The following is a 19,001-nucleotide window of genomic DNA, read 5'->3' on the forward strand; positions in this document are numbered from 1 at the left end:
AGTGTCTCTATAAATAAAAGAATACTCTCACAAAGAAGTCTATTTCATTTTACTTGATGCATTAAAAAAACTGCAAACAAAAGCTTGAGGCTTTTTTAAACCACTTTTATTTATATTCTGTTACTTTGTGCTCTGGTATTTGGTCACAGACTCTTCAGTACCAGCAGATCTACTATTAAAGCTCTGCAAAATGTGAACACAACTTGACAGTAATAGTAGCTACTTTAGATGTACAGTCCACATGGATTTCATTTCATTGAAACACCAAACCCTCCAAACCCTTCACATAAGAGCTCCCAGTGTTTTCACCATAGTATCCAGCAGCGACAACATCCCTGTGCTCCCCATCCTCTAAACTTTCATGCACCTCCAGTCCCAAACTTGGAGGAACTCCAGACACGCTTTTATCCCTCAGAATCTGGAAACTAGACTCAAAGGTTCCAAAGGTTTAAAAAAAAAAAAAAAAAGAAAAAAAAAAAAAAAAAAAAGGAAAAAATAATAATAAAAAAGATGGCAAACCATGGGATCCTTATGTTTAGAAGAAATCAAGAAGTAATCAAATTCTGAGTATGTGTATATTTGTATCTTGCTTAGGATGATGTCAAGAAGCTAGTTCACAGTGAAGATGCAAACTGAAAAGAATCTCAAAATTCACACTGTATGTCTGACCCTAAGGTCTCAAAGTGCAGTTGTGAGAAAATATATGAGTTCCCTGTGGCTGAGGGAATTCTGCTAAAATATGTTGCCAGAAGAGCTTATGATCTAGTTGCACAGCATCATAGCCACTATTTGGAGATTTTGCCTTAATGTCTAATACTACATACAATTGGCAAATTCTTTCCAAGGCTGAAAGAAGGTGAAACTTATTTTCTTTGGGATAATACATCAAAGCATTATCGTGCAGCTGAGCAATTCAGCAATTCAGCAATTCAGTATGTGCAAGTAGTTCAATATTCTTCAAGTCTTCACTTTGATCCAATAAGCACCCACTGCCTTTTTTATTTTCTTCAGGAGAAGAAAAATGGCTATTTCAGTAGCAAACAGCATATTTCAACAGCTGAACCTCCAATTCTCAGCTGATCAGACTGTGTGTCAGAGGCAGGCAGCTCCTACCACCATAGGTGTTAGTGCATTGGGAGCTCTTCCTAACACCTTGTCCCTGCTATTCTTGTTACCTGCAATAGTAATCTAGCACCTACCACACCCACCTCCTCACACTACCGTAGTAGTGATGCCTTGGGAAGGCTGACCCGGAACAGAGACAGGACAGAGCTAAGAGGATAAAGTAGGTATTTATTAAAAGGCCTTTAAGGATTCACCTTGGCCAGCACAAGAGCCTGGCCAGGGCTACACCCAAGGTGGACCCAAAATGGTCACAAAATGGACAACCGGTCACGAGATCTCACATTTTTAGAAGTTTTGGTCCATTTACATATTGGAGTTAGCTCCCAATTACAGCTTCAGATTATAAAGTCCCATCCTTCTTTTCTTTTATCTTCAGTCCATCCTTGTTTATGCTTTTGGGCCCGAAAACTTGTAACAGTTGTCCTTGGTCCTCATGTGGGAAAGGATTTGTTTTGTCTACCAGAGGTAGAGAGCTTACTAACACTTAATATGAGACTCAGAACTACACCCCTAGGCAGCACAGAATTTGAAACACATGAAAGCTAAAACTTTAGGCATCAGCAGCATCCCAGACTTCCAAATTGGGCTGTACTCACTCTTCCCTGCTCTCTCCATTTCTGGGTAGGTAATAAGCACAGCACATCTGACAGCATAGCACAACTGTCCTTTTCCTGCCTTCTAAATTAATTTTCAATTTCAGTTGTTATTGTACATCTTGCTCTCTTAGTCAATATCACAGCAGCTCCCTCAGCAAGTTTCCCATACCCTACTTTTTCTGTGGCAAGTTAAGAAAAAATGCTATTTTCATAGAATCACAAAGTGACAACAATGTTGAGGTTGTTAGGCAGCTCTGAAGGTCATCTTATCCAACCTCACTGCTCACATAGAGCCAGTGTGGCTTCACCAATGCTAAACGGAGGGGAGGTATCACCTCCCACAGCCTGCTGGCAACACTCTGCCTCATACAGCCCAGGACATCATAAGCCTTCTTTGCCTCAAAGGCACATTTCTGGCTCATGTTCATCTTGGTGTCCTTTTCTGCAAAGCTGTTTACCACCCAGTGGCACCCCTCAGCATATATTGGTGCCTGGAGGTTGCATTTGGTGCCAGAGGACTTTGGACTTCCCCTTGCTCCACTTCATAAGGCTTCTGTCAGCTCATTTTTATAGACTTCTATAACCTGAAGCAAGGAGGAGAAGAGAGTGCATGGGTGGGATTCCAAGGCTGGTCAGGGCAATTATGGGCCATTGGTGCAGTGAGGGTTCTCACGGTGCAGCCTGTACCTTTAGTAAAGGTGCATCTGAAAAGCTGAGGTCAAGCCAGGTCACACAATTACTGACCCAAAGAAGGACAAAGATTTATTGCACTATGGCTTTAGCCATAATTTACTCATGAGCAAGGAAGGTTCACATAAGTGCCTAAAAGCTTTACAGGGGATCTGAAATCTGCCTTGGGGAAGAAAATTTTACACTACTTCACATTCTAAAACTTCTCTTGAGGAAACGGATTCATTGGAATGAATCATGCAAGAGAAGCTGCAGAAAACTGGACACATAATTGTTCTCATTATCAGCCAGTCATGAAGGTATCTGTATTCATGAAACTTTGCTAGCAAATGTGAGCTGGTATTACTAAGTGTTTAGTCAATATTCTAAATGCATTTAACAAAGTGAAGAATGCAACACTACGAATTTATAGTTTCCTCCTAACTGAATGAAAGAAATTTCCTTTCTTCTGGACATTTAAAGCACAGAATTATCTGATCTACAAGTGAGAGGAAGTGAGAAATTGAAAGGATCCAGACTGACAAAGCAGAATTAAAAACCATCATATGAAATTTAGGTGATATATGAACATATTAAAGCAGCTGGTATTTAGTCTAGTCTGATGCTTCCTGTTGTTATGAGTTTACTGTGTAAGGGAATAGAATAGAATGTTCATTAATTCCTAAGTTTCTACATTCTTTCTATGCATTGGTTTTACAGCACTAAGATGCCAAATTACATCTCACTGCCCCATATGCTCATAGCCACTAAACACAGGCAGGACTGGCAGACAAGGAGGCTTAGTGTATTGGAATTTTCTGATATGTCTGACCTCTGTGCTCTAAAGGACTCAGAAACTGGTGTCATTCCAATTCAGACTTTTCTGAGATATTAAATTTAATTGGTAGACACAATAGCTGAGTATAAATCAATGCTAGATTCCTGACTTCAGAAAGAGTAGCAATGTCTCCAAAATACATTCAAATACACACAGCAGTATGAGAGAGAATGGTATAATTTCTTGTGTCTTACAGATGAATGAGTCTACAAGGTTTCATCACAAAGAACACTTCAGTTCCTTCAAAAATGTAAGAATGAAAGTAAGAACTTTTTTTACCTCCTGATCATAAAGGTTTTTCTGAGTCTTTTTTGGGCATCCTGAACCTGGTGACTGTAAGGTTCTCATTCAGATTTCCACAGCATCTCAGCCTAACTCTTGTGTTCACTGCTTTCCCCTTGGACACAAGAGAAAGTAATTTTACTCATTCTCCAAATAGTCCTTCTTTTAGACAATATAGAGTTAAATTGCTCTTCAAAATGTCTTGGAAGTTGGCCGAAGGTTATTATCTTACCCTAAAGCATGTATTCATAAGGTCTCGTTCATTATCTTAACCTGGAAGAAGAGTAGCCATAGTTCTCTTCTTCCAAGAAAAAACTATTTTCCTTGCTTCTTTATTCCTAAGTCTGTTTTGTAGATCATCTGAAGCTTTTCTTAGCTTTAGTTATAAATGAGGAGAATGCAGAAGTATAAAAATATTCAAAATCTTCAGATGAAACTTCACAAATCCAGGCATTTCAAAGCAGAAGTCTGAGTAAATCCAAAAGCCACTAGCAGTGTCCAAGATTCCCTCATTTATTGGCAAGATGACCTAGCTGTGTGAGGTTGGCTAACAACATCAGAAAGTTAAAATTTCTTTTCTTGTAACACCTTCAGAGGAACCCATGAGACTTTCTGGCACTCTCTGGAGGAATCTTGGAGTGCCTCCAGATTATCAATAGTGAAAGAGACAGACAAATTCACAGCTTTATCCAGAAAAGATGATGAAAATTGAAGTTGCAAAATAATTTCACCAAATTCAAGAACATAAGAAAAGTTAAATGAATTTTCACTGGGAAAAAAATTGTAGTTTGATAACACAGGTTGGATAGCAAATTTCTCGAAGAACTCAGAGCAAAAATATCAATATATTCAAAACTTATAAAGCTGTAGGCCAGGTTAATCTGTTTGAAGATATAATCTATGCAGATCAAAAATGAACCTGAACATTCTGCTATAACTCCTCAGTCAATTTTGAGAAAAGGAATTCATGTCTTATGAAAAGGAACCATCATCAAAGAAACTGAACAAAAAAACCCCTAAGAGTTCAAGGAAATTGTGCAGTTATTCTGCAAATTGTTTCCCATGCTTTCAATAGCAGCTCTGAAGAACACTGTGTTGGAGGGATTTTTTTCCCATTATTTAATAAGAATTTTGTACTTTATGGAATTTTTAAAATAAATTCATAATGGATACATTCTCAAGGGCAACAAACAGATTAAAGAAAAGCAAAACAATTTTCATTGTGGACATCAAGGGAAAATATTTAGAACAAAATCAACAAACAATAAAGTGGAGATCTTGCAGTTAGGGTTACTCTCCACAACACTGCAAGCAGTATAAATGAGAAGGTGGACTTACCTTTGCTACATTTCAAGAACACTGGACAAAGATTTCAATAAACAAACCCTATTCTGGCAAACCCAAAGCAGAAACAAAGACAGGTCATTCCAGAGGGAGTGGAAACAGTTGTTGATGCATGAACTTTACAAATCAACAACTTTAAGAGATTAAAGGTACTGGCCCACCATAAGGTTGTTTAGGAAATAATCTCTCCTGTAAGTACTCAACAGTACAAGGGATGGACTGGATTTGATTGGACAAATCCTATGAACAAAAAAAAAAAAAAAAAAAAGCAAAAGTTTTCAGTCTGTGTAACTATAGTAGACCTAACACTTCAGCAGAGACTTGTTCCAAGTTCAAAAAGAGCTTTCCAAACTTAGACATTTTAAATTTATTTATGCGAAAAACACCTGGTGGACACATAGGAAAAATTGAACAGTTTTACTCCTTTTGAGGACTCAGGAACAGATTTTAAAATATAGAAGACTCAGTCTCTGGTCTGAGCAATGGCAGAAAGTTTAATTTAAATTTAAAAATGTGGTTTGTTTTTCTATTTTTCTATTTTTCCTTGAAAATTGCTAGCAAGGGAAAAACAATTATTTATTTTTTCTATTTCTTCTCCACAAGAGTTAGTACTACTGATCACTGTATAAATGTGTAACAAATACACACATATACATAGTTCCTCACAAGCACCCTTAAAATATCTGTCATTAAACTTGAACTACTTTTTTGAAGCTTGGCCAACATAACACAGTGGACACTAGAATACACTGACCTTGCCAAATTAAATATCCAGCAAGAACATACATAAATTAGTTCCTTCTTCTCAAGACATAGTCATTTAATTGATTGCCCAGATTTTACACTTTAACTATTTTACCATTCACTGACTCTACTTATATTAGTATTTAGAAACAAAGAGACAGATAAGTGATCTGTTTAAAGCTTTCTACTTTTTCATTTCTCTTCAGCAACACAATTTGAGCAGCTTATTAGAAAAACATAAGAAGGTAACATATTCCAAACCCAGCAGTCTCTAGTTTCATTACTTTCTGGCATGGAGTGAAGGTAATACAGCAGTGATTTTGGAAAGAACACATATGCCCCCTATAGATTTAATGTATTCTTACCACAGAAAGATGGAAATAAATGAAAGGCTCATTAAGCATTGCCCCAAAAAGAAAATTCAGTACTAGCAAAATTATATGACATCTTTCCATAGATAAGTTTACATATACAGAAAGCAAATAGGAAATTATTCTTTAAAGCTTAAACATCCTCCTGCCAAAACCCCTTTTCTTTTAAACATAATTCTTTTGGCCTGCACAACAGAGCTTGCCCCAGGAATTACTTTTCCTGAGCAATGTTCTCTTCTTGATGGTCTATTCCTTTGTTCAGAATCTTTCCCAGTACTGAAAGTAGCATTTAATTCTGAGTTCATGGTAATGTGTCATGCAAATTTATAGTGCTACATACATGGTTTATAAAAATGTTGTTGTGTTGTTGCAGTCGGCTTGTATTTTAAAAGATAGATCATAGATTTTACTTCTTTAGCAGTAATGGCATGCTGTTTTGTAAATACCATTAGCATTCAGTTCAGTGCACTACTATATATGTACAATTAGATCTACAAAGGTGGGTAAACATTGGTGATAAATCTTAAATATTTAATGACTTCCACATAGCTAACTATAATTGAGGAAAGAACACTTTGTTTGGTCTTCTCTAAAAACTAGTAAACTTCAATTAGCCTGTAGTTCAGATTCCACATCTAAATTTCTACTGGTATATGAGAAGAAGTATGACAATTCGGAATAAAGATAAAGCATGGCTTTTTATTCCAAAGTACCTAATTCATTCTTACCTCAGTGTTCTTAAATCCCACAATTTGATGCCATCACCTGCAGCTGTGGTCAGGAAAAGGTTGTATGCTTCAGGTTGCTGAGTGCTGAAGGACGATCCCTGTAAAACAATAAATCAGTTTCACGTAACTATTCTCATGGCATTAATTATTTACAGAATCATAGAATATCTTGAGATATGGAAGAGATCCATAGGAATCATCGAGTCCAGCTCCCTGCTCCTTGCAGAATTATGCCATATGATTAAGAGCATTGTCCAGATGCTCTTTGAGCTCTGACAAGATTGGTGCTGGGACCACCTCCCTAAGGACCTGGTTGGTCCAGTGACCAACCGCCATCTCAGTGCAGAATTCAGTCCATCTAAGAAATAAACAGTTAATATTTGATAGGTTATGTTAAAAGAAGCTTGACTGCACACACGCAAAGAGCAAAGAAGAAAGTGTGCATATGGAGGAAGTCCCATAACCCAGTCAGAGAAATGGAGCACAGCCTCGACTCCTCTCAGCGCTGTCCCAGGAAAGCCATGAGCCCTTTGGTCCAGGGGTAACCCTACCAGGATGGTCAGTGAGACAGGCTATCTGGGGCATCTCACAGACTCATGGGGATTACTAAAATCAGGGTATGGGATCCATCATGTGAAGCAGAGGAACGTCTTTTTGTGATTGCACAAGTCATTATGGGATGTTCAGGGAAGAAAATAAAGGCGGTGAAAGGGAGGGAGCAAAGGTTAGTTCAACAATTAATTACAAGACATGGTTAGCCCTGGGCTGTGTCCAATTTCCATTGACTTCAGTAGCAATTGCATTCATTCATCACAAGACTAATTTTGGCTTCATACTTTTAAATAATTAAATCCAGTTTAAAACCTCTGATATTTTAACATCCACAATGGCAAATCCTAGCCTTTTTGCTGGCTAAAAACCTCTCTCTCCAGGGAACCAAACTGAAACAGTTAAAACTCTTTCCTTTCCTTACCATTCACTTTCCTGATTTGGCTGAATACATCACAGAAACCTCAAGGTAATTTCCTGCAATCAGTATTTGACTGCCAGGAATCTTCTATTCATTATGAAAGCTGGTGCACAGCTTGTTCTAAGAGATGAATTAAAATGTACTGTACAACACATTTCCAACAAAGTCTACACATTCTCACATTAGCTCTGTATAACTATAAAAAAAAAAGAGTAATGCAAAAGAGAAAGACAGTAGGAGTCCAAATGGTAGTATTCATTAAAAGTTACAGAGCACCCTTTTTTGTGCTTTTGAAATATTTGCTCACCATCCCTTGCTTCAGTCAGAACTAGTTACAGAGTCCAAAATAAAAAGTTCTACAGACACATACACATTTACTTAGTACATTACTCCTTTACTATAGAATACACAGAATACAGTAAAAAACTAAAGGTAAGAAATGCAATCCATTCATTTCTTCTCTGCCCTGAAATTTTGTCAGCAATATACTTTATTAATACATATACCTGTATCTTCAAACTACATTTGCTACTGAATATTGATATAGAAGACAAGAAAATATAAGCTAGTTGGGATAATATGCAAGCTGAATTTTATTTATCACTTTGTGTTTTTATAGTCCATCAATTTATAATAATCTATTATTTATAAGAATCTGATGCAAAAAGTAGCATATTCCCACACACTCTTGAAACTTTCATTCTGATACAAATTCCCTTTCTTCTGCCTCATCACCCTCCTCATCCACCACAGTAATCCCTTCTCACGTCTCTCTAGATTAACTACATAGGAACCTTAACAAAAATTTGGCCCCAGGGAAGATATGGTTCTACAGAATCCCTCTTTTCTTCACTAATTCCGTATGTCATCCAAGAAGTGCAGCTGGCTTATGCTGAAGGCATTGATCAATAGACATATCAGAAAGCACTCCATATCTTCTGGTGATCTTGTACTTCCCCAACATTGTAACTATGGTTAGGAAAATGTTAATTGACTGAAACTTCAGAGTTACCAATTACATTTTCCAGTGTTCACATCAAGTAGACATCCTAACTAATGGACCAAAGAATTTTGAAACAAATCTGAAAAATTCGAAATTTTTGCTGTTTCTTTGAAAATGAATGCACTCTAACTGTGCTAGGAGAACATAATACCATCCAAATATCTGTGGCTTACAATGAAAGATTCCTGTTCAAATAGGTTTTGCAGAATTAAAAACGTATTATTAACACTAAAGCTCTGAATCTTTGTGGTCTGATCTCAAATTGCCAACTATTTAAGTATCTTCCTAAGACAGGAAGATGAATTTGATATTTCAATCAATTCATTTTACAATATTTCTTAAAATTCAGTATAAAAAGCAATGGACTGTTATAACATCCTTAATCAACACGCTGCAGGTTGAGATGAATTTCACACACTGGCAATTGCAAACAATCTCTAGAACAGAGAACAAAAGAACAATTTAAAATCAAAGTCATTACATGGCAAATTATTTATACTTGCTTACAGCTGTTTCTGTCTAAAATCAAAAATAATAGAACATCATGCTGATCATCTAGGTTTCTAGGATATCCTATATATTTTATAATTTGCTAACAAGTTTTTCCCAGAAATCAGAACATATATTCCCTATTGTCTCCCAAGACCCTCGAAATAGATTTTCTTTTTTATTAATTTAAAGAAAAATTTTTATGATTATGCCCACTTACTATTTTCCAGGTGGAATCACAAAACAGTCCTGGAACATGAGAACTGATTTGCATGAATCTAAACTAGAAAATGCACTTCAAGAATATCTACATACAGTAATCACACAATGAGACTAGGAATAGTCCAAAGGAAAGCCTTCATAAATTCTGGGGTGTAGGCACTGGATCTTCAGCATGAACTGTTTCTCTCCCCAGATTTGTTTCCAGTGAATCATGTCTCATCACTTGAGAACCTTAGATTCCAGTGTGTTTCATACTTTAAACAGGATATAGTTTACACACAGGATTCTGCACATTTTTCTAAGTCTGTAAAATATTTTAGCATATCATCTTAAAGAAAATGCAGAGTTATATTTGCTCTAATAACTTTAAAGTATCCAATGTAATAAAATAATTGATGCATAATTTTGCTGTTGATTTCTCTAAAGTATTAGTCTTATATATCTGAAAAAAAAAAAGTAGAGAATCTTGTTGTATAACTGTCCCCCAAAATGGCCAGTTTTCTTTGCTACACCACATATATCTAGATTTTTTCCCCAACTGAGTACTTATCCACAGCTTTAAAGTTTTTCTTGATTAAATAACCTGAAAGCACTAAGCTGACCCAGCAAAAAGAAAAGCCAGAAGTTTAGGCCTATATGTGTTATAAACAGTACTGAAATAGTTAGCACAATTTTAAGTGTTTTACCAGATCATATCTATAAGGAAAAACCACAAAGAATTCTACAACAGTAGTAACAAGGAACTGTTTTAAACCCACAGAAGCAAGGACTTTCCAACTGGGAATGAAGCACCACATTTAACCGGACCTAACACAGCAGGCATTCCAGAACATACAGTACCATAAAAACTACAAACACTCAAATCAGTCTTCAAGGAAAAAAGAAGAGCAAGGATGAAGGGGTTTAAGTCATCCATTATATTGTAGTACTGAGAATTTTTTTGGTTGCTGTTTCCAAAGTTTCAGAATAAATCACACAGTGTCAGATTGAGTTTCAGAAGAGAACACTTACATAAGAAAAGATTCCTAATGAACTATAGTATTACAGTTTAAAACAAGTAAGAAAAAAGATAATAAAAGATAATAAACACCTCTCTAATAGCAAGATCATTCAATCAGTCTTACTGCTCCCTCCCTTACACTAGAGAACAAATGAAATCTGTATGGACCTCTCACACAGACTCATGTTCTTGACCATCCTCCCCAACATATAAAAATTTATCAATTACTATCAATTCTACTTTTAGCCCCTGATTTCTTTGTTGATGATGGTACTACAAATACAATTAAATAAAGTATATACCTTATTTTGGCAGATCTGATGGACTGATCTAACATGAGCTTCCTGTATCACTGCTGTGCTGCAGCCTGCATTGAGGTCAAAAATTTCCAATGCTCGGTTGCTGCCAGCTGTAAGTACAATATCTGTCCAGTTCTCTGTGTTAAAGTTAAACTTATCTAAAGGAAAAGAAGCATATAGAAAGATAAAAAAACAGATAAATATATATATAAAAAAACTCTGTTGTATTTATTGCTCTATGAGCAACACCAGAAATCTTACAGCACTAAAAAATTTCTGTCTAAGGATGAAGTTCATCACAAAAAATTACAAGTCTTTTACTTTAATAGAAAAGGTGTAGTAAATAATCAAATGCTACTTACTTTAGCTGATGTCCATGTCATTAACTCCAAAGAACTACAAAGAAAATAAGAAATAAAAAGGATACAAGAATAGAACTCATTTACTGCTGAAAGGCTGGTAATCTCCATTGCTGAAGTCATGGGAAATTTCTGTACCAATTTGCAAACACTCCTCTGCTTGTATCTGCAAAGAATATCAAATGAATGCTAGTGTTAATGAAATAAGTTCTGATTTGTAGTCACCAGTAAACTCCCACCAGAACCACAAATCAAAACACTTTCTTTCATCATTAAAAATTAAAGCGACAGATATTTTTGCCTTATTGTTGAATTCTATTAAAAAGCTTGTCAACCAAACTCATTTGGATCAAAAAACCCATGACATTCATATACAGATGACTGATATTCCATCAACACGAAACACTAAAATAACCCAGTATGTACACTGAAAATGTTGAAGAGAAAAAGATCTGTAAAGTACCTACGTTCAGAAAGCAGATATGCCACTGGTTTCAGTGTAGCATTTAATGTGCTGATGATAGAGTAATCAAGAAGAAAATGAGGAGAAAACAGTGAAGAAAGAATGAAAACAGTGAAGAAAGAATAATTTCTGCTTAGATGAGAGGGGAATAAGGGGCTGATCACACACTACCAAAGAAGTTTTACTTCTCAACATACACAAAACTCTTTCAGGTCCTGTGGGTTCCTGGCCAGCTCCATGCAGAGGAGCCCAAACCTCCATAATGGCTTCAGACTCTTATATTAAACAACACAAAACTGTGTTGTTATTCAATATAATTAGAACTTTCTGTTTACTGAAATACATCCACATAGGCAACATGGATATATTCTTACAGTAAACAGAAAACAGAACTCCATGGATATGGATATGTGAGGCAAGAAGAGTGTGATTTTCATAGAAGTCAGGTAAGGAATACAGAGTTAATAACAATTGTACTGGGTCTGGTTGGGGTGGAGTTAATTTTCTTCATAGTGGCTTGTATGGTGCTGTGTTTTAGACTTGACATCAAAACAGCATTGATAACACACCAGGGCTTTAGCCATTGCTGGACACTGTCTGCATAGTGTTAAAATAATTCCTGCATACAGTTAATATTATACTTGCATTTTAGCACATCTGTCTAATGAAAGTGCAAAAGTCCACGCATGACATGCTGTAGAAATCATTACTGTTTCTTTCCAACAACGCTAAAAGTTTGCAAAACTGAGATCATTTGACGAAAGCAATATGGTTGTCAGCCAGATCTGTTCAAAAGAAAAATGCTTAGTGACTTGGTTTTTGCCTTTTGTTGTTATTCACTAACAATGGTCTGCTGATCTTTTCAGATGGACATCAGAACTACTTTAGCAGTGATGGTGAAGCAGAAGATAATGTACAGTATTTTTTAATTTAATCCAAGAACCTTTTGTAGTTTCACAAGTACTTTATTCAAATAAACTAAAAAATAAACTGCACTAGACTTTAAGAGCAAATCTCTATTTTTGGGTAAACCTACCCAAGCTAACTCTAAATAAGCTGACTGATATAGCAATCTATTGAAGGCAGTATAAAGTTTCCTTTGGTCCAATTTACCCTGCTGAAAAGGCTGATTAAAATGGTTAAGTTGTTCCCAAATACAAGAACAATTGTTTGAATTGATTGGAGTATCTTGCTTCTACACTGCCGACTGCTACACAGATAAACACCTCACAGGGCATGGCAGAATTTCAGATAGAAAATAAATCAACAAACAGTAAACTGAGATTCATCAAAGACAAATTATGAGAAAACTGAACCAAAGTAACAGAAGGAGGAAAAGAGAAGAGTTACCAAAAAAAAAAAAAAAAAAAAAAAAAAAAAAAGTATCTTTAAGAATTATTTTTTTTTACACAATACATTTGCTACATGTCCTATACATGTTCAATTCAAAGTGCAACTCATTTAAAATTCAGGCAGGTATTGTGGACACACTGAGCTACACACTGTACACTCATTCCTGTCTCTTAGAAATCGAAGTTTATGTAGCAATTTGGGTTACCCTTTTATTGGTTTATTAATACCTCCATAAACTAAGGATTAACGAGTTAAACAAACTAGGTAAGCAGATTATGGAAGAAAACCATTATATAATTCTGTCTGACCATTTAACGTTTCAGTGAAGTTCCACATACCAGGTTCATGCCTCAATCCAGGAAAGCACTCATTCCTAAATATATTTAAGCTTGTGCTTAGTATGTTTTTCTGTGCAGCAGCAAAACTACCAAGGAAATAGAGGAAGAAAATAGAGCAGTTTTTCCCATCTAAGGATGCAGCCTAATATTGTCTAATATCACCAACAGACAGGACATACCATTCATAATATCAACTAAGACTTCAGTGTTGTAGCACTAATTGTTTGCTCTTCCATTAAAAACAAAGATATTTTGAAAGTAGCTTTTACCATTTGTTCAGCTTTTTGTCTTCTGTAATATTTTTGCCCCCTCAGCTCATCTCACCACACACAAAATCCCAGATCAAACTGTACAAGTACTTTCACCAGTCTGTTAATGAGAAGTGAACTCACCGTTTTAGGTCATCCTTGGTTGTGTCTAGATGGAAACTTAAGAGATGAAATTCAGCTCCACAACACAGCAATATAAATGTATCTATAAAATAAAACTGTGCAAAACGTACAGTCTTATGGAACTTCTCTTTACCCTGAAACATAAAGGCATCTGTTAAGAATGGATTCAAACATAAATATGTTTTGTCTGAGATTCCCGGTGTTAAGGCAGAGTCTCCCTGTCATCCTGATCATAGGCCAGGAGGTTAAACTACTACATAGTGGCCCTTCTCATTTTTGACATCTATCATTCTCAAAAAAAAGATTTCATTCTGCTTAAATTAGCTGGCAATATATCTGTAGTCAATTGAATCCAATATAATCTAGCTTCATACTCTGAATTTCTTTTTGAATTGGCGAGTAGACTAAAGTCAAGTGGAGCAGAGCCAATGAAAATACAACATACAGACCAGACAATAAAACCAAAATTTCCAGACATGCCCACTAGGATTTTTTTTAATAAGGTTGATTTTTCTTTTCCTAAATTATCATGAGAAAAACCTAATTTGGATTCAATGGAGATTACCCAGATCATGATATCAGTGGGAGTCACCACTCAGTAGCTCTAGAAATTGGTTCGTTTTACAAAGCTTTTAAAACAGAAGTAGATGAAAGTGCAAAATAGTGTTCTCTGGTGAAAGTTTCCAATTACCAGAATTAGGGCCAGTTCCTTATTGCAGACTGACCAGACCCTTAAAGTTCTGTCTTCTGATGCAGAAACCAACCACTTCCTGTCATGACTCCAGCCAACAGAGTTAACTGCCCCATCATGACCTAATAAAAATAATAAAGGAAATATCATAAGGCTCATTATCTTGCATTAATAAATGTCTCTGGAATTACTTGTATTGTTTTAACATAATTATGCACAACATTAAAATACATTCTAAGTATAGGTTTCAAATGGTTGAATTAAAACTGGTAACAGTAAACTAGCTAATGAAATTTTCTTCCACCAAAAACAACAGGAAAATGTCTCTCATTAATAAACAGACAAAGACAATTTCAACTCTAATTTTTCCAAGTTATTGGAAGAGCACTTTCAAAAAATATCCTTGAAATTAAATTTAATCAAACATTCAGTATTGAACAAAGAATCTGAGTATTATATTATAAAGAAATTTTATATTAAACATGATCTAGAAACCCCTTAAGACATCAAAAATAGTTGAAACACTTTTATTTATTGACCTTTTATTACTGAGCTAGCTATCTTTGTAAAAATAAAATGAGCATGCCACTTCAATGGCTTGTTAAAAACAAGATTGTAAACTTACAAAGAAAGCACTTTAAAAACCAGAAAAAATATTCAAAAGCTAAAATTATTAATATGATCTAACATTATGTTGAAGCTGATAAAAAAAGATCAAAAAGAATATGCCAATCAAATTTTACAGACTTTGATGCATGTTACTGCAATTTGTCAGAAGTCTGATGAATTTCATCTAGCCTTAAAACATTCAAAGTTCTTATGCTGCCCTCTTGTGCACATTTTATCTTTAGTCAACAGAAGTTTTATATATAAAAAAATAGTCTGCTTTAAATTATGGGAAGGCTATTAAATATATCGCAGTAATTGAGATATTTCATTTTATAGATTTATGTCTACAAAAACTCTTATAAGTGAGATATTTTAATTCCCAGTTACCAAACAATAGAATTTTCACCAGAAAACTGCACAGGTACTGCACAAATACACATGTAAGTATTATTCTTATTTTATTCACAACACAAAGCTTTAAATAAAAGGCTTTGATTTTTAAAAAATATTTGGAAGCCTTGAATAATCTGCATTAAAGAAAAAAACAACATAACATAAAACCAATAAAACAAACAAACAAAACAAAAAAAGAAAACCACAACAGAATATACAAAACAGTTTTCCAAAGTAGTAAGGAACCTGAAAAACTTTAGGAAAATCTGAGGTTCGGAAAATTGGAAGAGCCACACAAAAAGCTTAAGAATCTCTGCTCTCCAGGCCCCTCAGTCCCAAAGCACAGTGAAGGAGATGCCAGCTGGCTTGAAAGAGCCCAGTAAAATTCGAAACAGGCATTACTCAGGGTTCCCCAGTCCTGGAGCACATTGAGAAGAATAGCAGCTGGTTTTGTAAAAAGACTTCTTCGGAAAGGCCATGCTGGCTGTAAGTCTTTCCAGCTGTTCAACATTACCTGCACTTCACTACAGGACACAGACACCTGAAGAGTCACCACTAAAGAAGAATGCAGAACTACTTAAAACTGTAACTGAACCCTTCAGGGAACAAGACTGAATAAATTAGGCTAACAGCAAAACTGCTGTTATACCGTTCCTCTGATGCTGCTTCATAGCCATGACTTTTGATACGCAGCAATATTCAGATGTTAATGCTGCCTTGAAACTGAAATTTTTTAGCGGAATAGATACAATTTCCATTTCTTGAAAAAAAAGAAAATTTTACATTGCCATTGATTGCAGCTTTAAGTAAGAATAATGCATCATGTTTTTTCATGAAAAGGCATATATTGTGACACTTCTAAAACAAGAGCATCAAAAGTAAAAAGTAAACAGACGACTGTGTGGTAATCTGAATAGCACAGAAAAACAATGTGAGTGAAAAAAGCAGGCAACTAATGGTTTGTGGGTCCTAATTCCATGCATGACTTTACCTGGCAGCTCAATATTTACGTTGCTTTTGAAAAGAACTACATGCACAGTAGAATGTGGTTTGCATTGCTTTTCAGACTTGTGCATCATTAAAAAAAAGACACAAATTATCAAATACATCAATGAAATATATCAGTGAAAAACTTAAGAACTTGGTGTTGTAGAAGAAGACCCCATTACTCTGTCCACAAGGTATATTTTCATCAATTTCCTCACACAAGAAGGATAATATCAGTAATGTTTCCCCCTTAATGTCACAACCTCTTCCACTAAATACAATTAAACTTACACAAAAAGAAAAACTGTTTTCACTAATCAGTTGTCAAAATTATTTACTTAGAAATAATTCTCTAAAATATCTTAAAGTAATCTGGTTTTAATACTTGTTAGGGTCAGCTAGTAAAAAAATTCGTTTTCCATTACGAGCCTTCACAGAAAACACATTTAGCAGGACTGATTTAAAGTCATTTATAACATTTAACATATAACATAGTCATATAACATATATATAACATATAACATAGTCATGATAACATTTATGGTTATTAAAAATTTAACAGATTGTTCCTGTAGAAATTTAGACATAATCTGGTGTTTAAGATTCATTTAAAAGCATACATGTTTACACATGTATACACTTTTGCAATTGTGGATTCCTTCACAGGAATAGTCTCTCTTTGTTTAAATGGTTATTCTCCAGAAGTCTGGAGTCACAAAGCAAATACATCTTTTGCCAAGTCATCACAGTCCATTTTTGGCTAATAGATTATCAGAATATACTACTAAAATACACACATTCATTATTATTGAAATATATTTCCTTCATTGTTTCTCATTAGTTATTGTAATATACATCATTATGAAGATTTCAATATATATCATCATAGATCGCTTCTTACCTCACCAAAAAATTAACAAATTGGAACATCTGGTAGTTTAATTCTAGGACAAAATTAAGCAATCAGAGAAATAAATTCTACATCTTGAATCATCAGTACTCCCTCTCTTTTTTTATCATGGTGATGTAAATAGAATCCATGCCATTTTAGATCAAACTCGACCATATACTATATTTTTTATAATGTAATTCATAAATTTACCTGAGAAAACATTATGCACATCAGTGAGATTGGAATTGAATATCAGCACAGTTTTGTCAGCCTGCCCACAAGCCAGCAGCTCTCCATCCCCTATAAAGAAGAGCATCTAATGATTTACATCTGAGAGCAAAAAGGAGCTAATATGCTGCTTCTTTTAATCACAAAAATCATGTGTGTCATTACAACAAAACAAAAACCAGATATTCATTTCATATGTTTAACACTGATTTTGTATGAATATCACAAATTAGTGTTGCAGAAATTAGTAGGATTTTGTAGGCAAATTCATTTCTTGTCCTAACATATTCTCTAAATAACAAAATTTTTTAACTCAAAAAATTTTTTTCTGAAATTTTTGCTAAACTGGGGTCATTTAAGCCTGTGTGTGCGTGCACGAGTATGTGAGAGACAAAGAGAAAAAGAGAAAGATGTTTCTTCCTCAAAGAAAAAGAAGATTTATATTTAAAATGTACTACCAAAACTCTCTAGGGGACAGAGACGACTGGAATATATTTTAGCAAAGATACTGATTGCATCTAATCGTTTTTATTTCCTAAGGATGAAAGTTGTTCTTGCCCTCAAAATACTTACAAAGATTTAAGTTTTTAAATATTTTGAAAATATTTTGCCTTACAGCGTGTACATTGACATAATTCTATATGTGGTAGAATGCTTGATTGTTAGGAACTGACTAAATCTATTGCAAGAGTCATTTATCCAAAGCAGTTAAGAAAAATGCCTCTCTTTGGATCACACAGAAGAATTAGTCTTTATATATTTCTATATAAAATAATTGAATAATATTTTTATAAGAAATATGAGTACATTGAAACAGAACTTCAGTATTTAATACACCCTAATGAAACTAAGTAAATGTATTAGAAAATAAATTCCTTTGTGAAAGAACTCTAAATTTTCAAGTAGTAGTGGGAAAGCCAAAGCATAAATTCAAAAGGAAACAAGACATAAAATCAGAAATAGAATCCTGTTACATATGCAGTAACAGCTTACGTGGTTTTGCAAGATAAAAAATTATGATCAAACAGTATGAAGTATTGCCAGAAAGTTTTCTGTGAATTTTTCCACAGTAAATCTCCAGTCTTTAGAAACTACACCACACAAATTTTGGATTTCTTTCTGCACACTGACACAACTGCACTTTTTATAAGGCCTGTACTTACCAGAATATTGAACAGAAAAAATTGGGGTTGGTTTACAAGTAACAGATATCTCTTTCTCATATTTGATTGGAGGAGAACTTTCCAATGGATATTCTTTATTTTTACTTCAAAGAAGGGAAAAAACAAAGAAACCATCTTCAGTTCAGTTACAAAATAAATATGCTTTTGGAACTATTCTAAACATCTTTATATAAATATTTGCTGGAAAAAAAAATGTCAAATCCAAGGTAAGAACCAACTTAATTTTAAATTGTCATATTTAAACTACTCCTACCACTAGAGTTGTGAATTCACAAAATCAAGAATTAACATAGACTGGCAAAAAAAAAATTCCTAAGTCACATAACTAAGAAAAGTATTTAAAGAATGTAAACTCTACCTTGTTTACAAAGACCTTGTTACAAAATATAATATTACCTAATAAAAAGCAATTTTACTAAAAGAATCCACACA

At 34.6% G+C, this 19,001-nt stretch overlaps 1 protein-coding gene across 1 annotated transcript in view; it reads right to left on the minus strand.

The window, feature by feature from the left end:
* Positions 1 to 19,001, minus strand: part of WDR27 (WD repeat domain 27) — an 86,421-nt gene that overhangs the window by 52,679 nt on the left and 14,741 nt on the right. The window contains exons 15-21 of the mRNA XM_083857231.1: positions 18,549 to 18,652; positions 17,368 to 17,457; positions 14,277 to 14,398; positions 13,586 to 13,719; positions 11,108 to 11,205; positions 10,684 to 10,805; positions 6,698 to 6,795 (exon numbers count right to left, since the gene is read on the minus strand). Of these exons, the coding sequence (XP_083713357.1) occupies positions 6,698 to 6,795; positions 10,684 to 10,805; positions 11,108 to 11,205; positions 13,586 to 13,719; positions 14,277 to 14,398; positions 17,368 to 17,457; positions 18,549 to 18,652 (768 nt within the window). The remainder of the gene's footprint in view (positions 1 to 6,697; positions 6,796 to 10,683; positions 10,806 to 11,107; positions 11,206 to 13,585; positions 13,720 to 14,276; positions 14,399 to 17,367; positions 17,458 to 18,548; positions 18,653 to 19,001) is intronic.

Source organism: Zosterops lateralis (assembly GCF_965231275.1).
Source record: "Zosterops lateralis genome assembly, chromosome: 3".
NCBI classification, from domain to species: Eukaryota; Metazoa; Chordata; class Aves; order Passeriformes; family Zosteropidae; genus Zosterops; species Zosterops lateralis.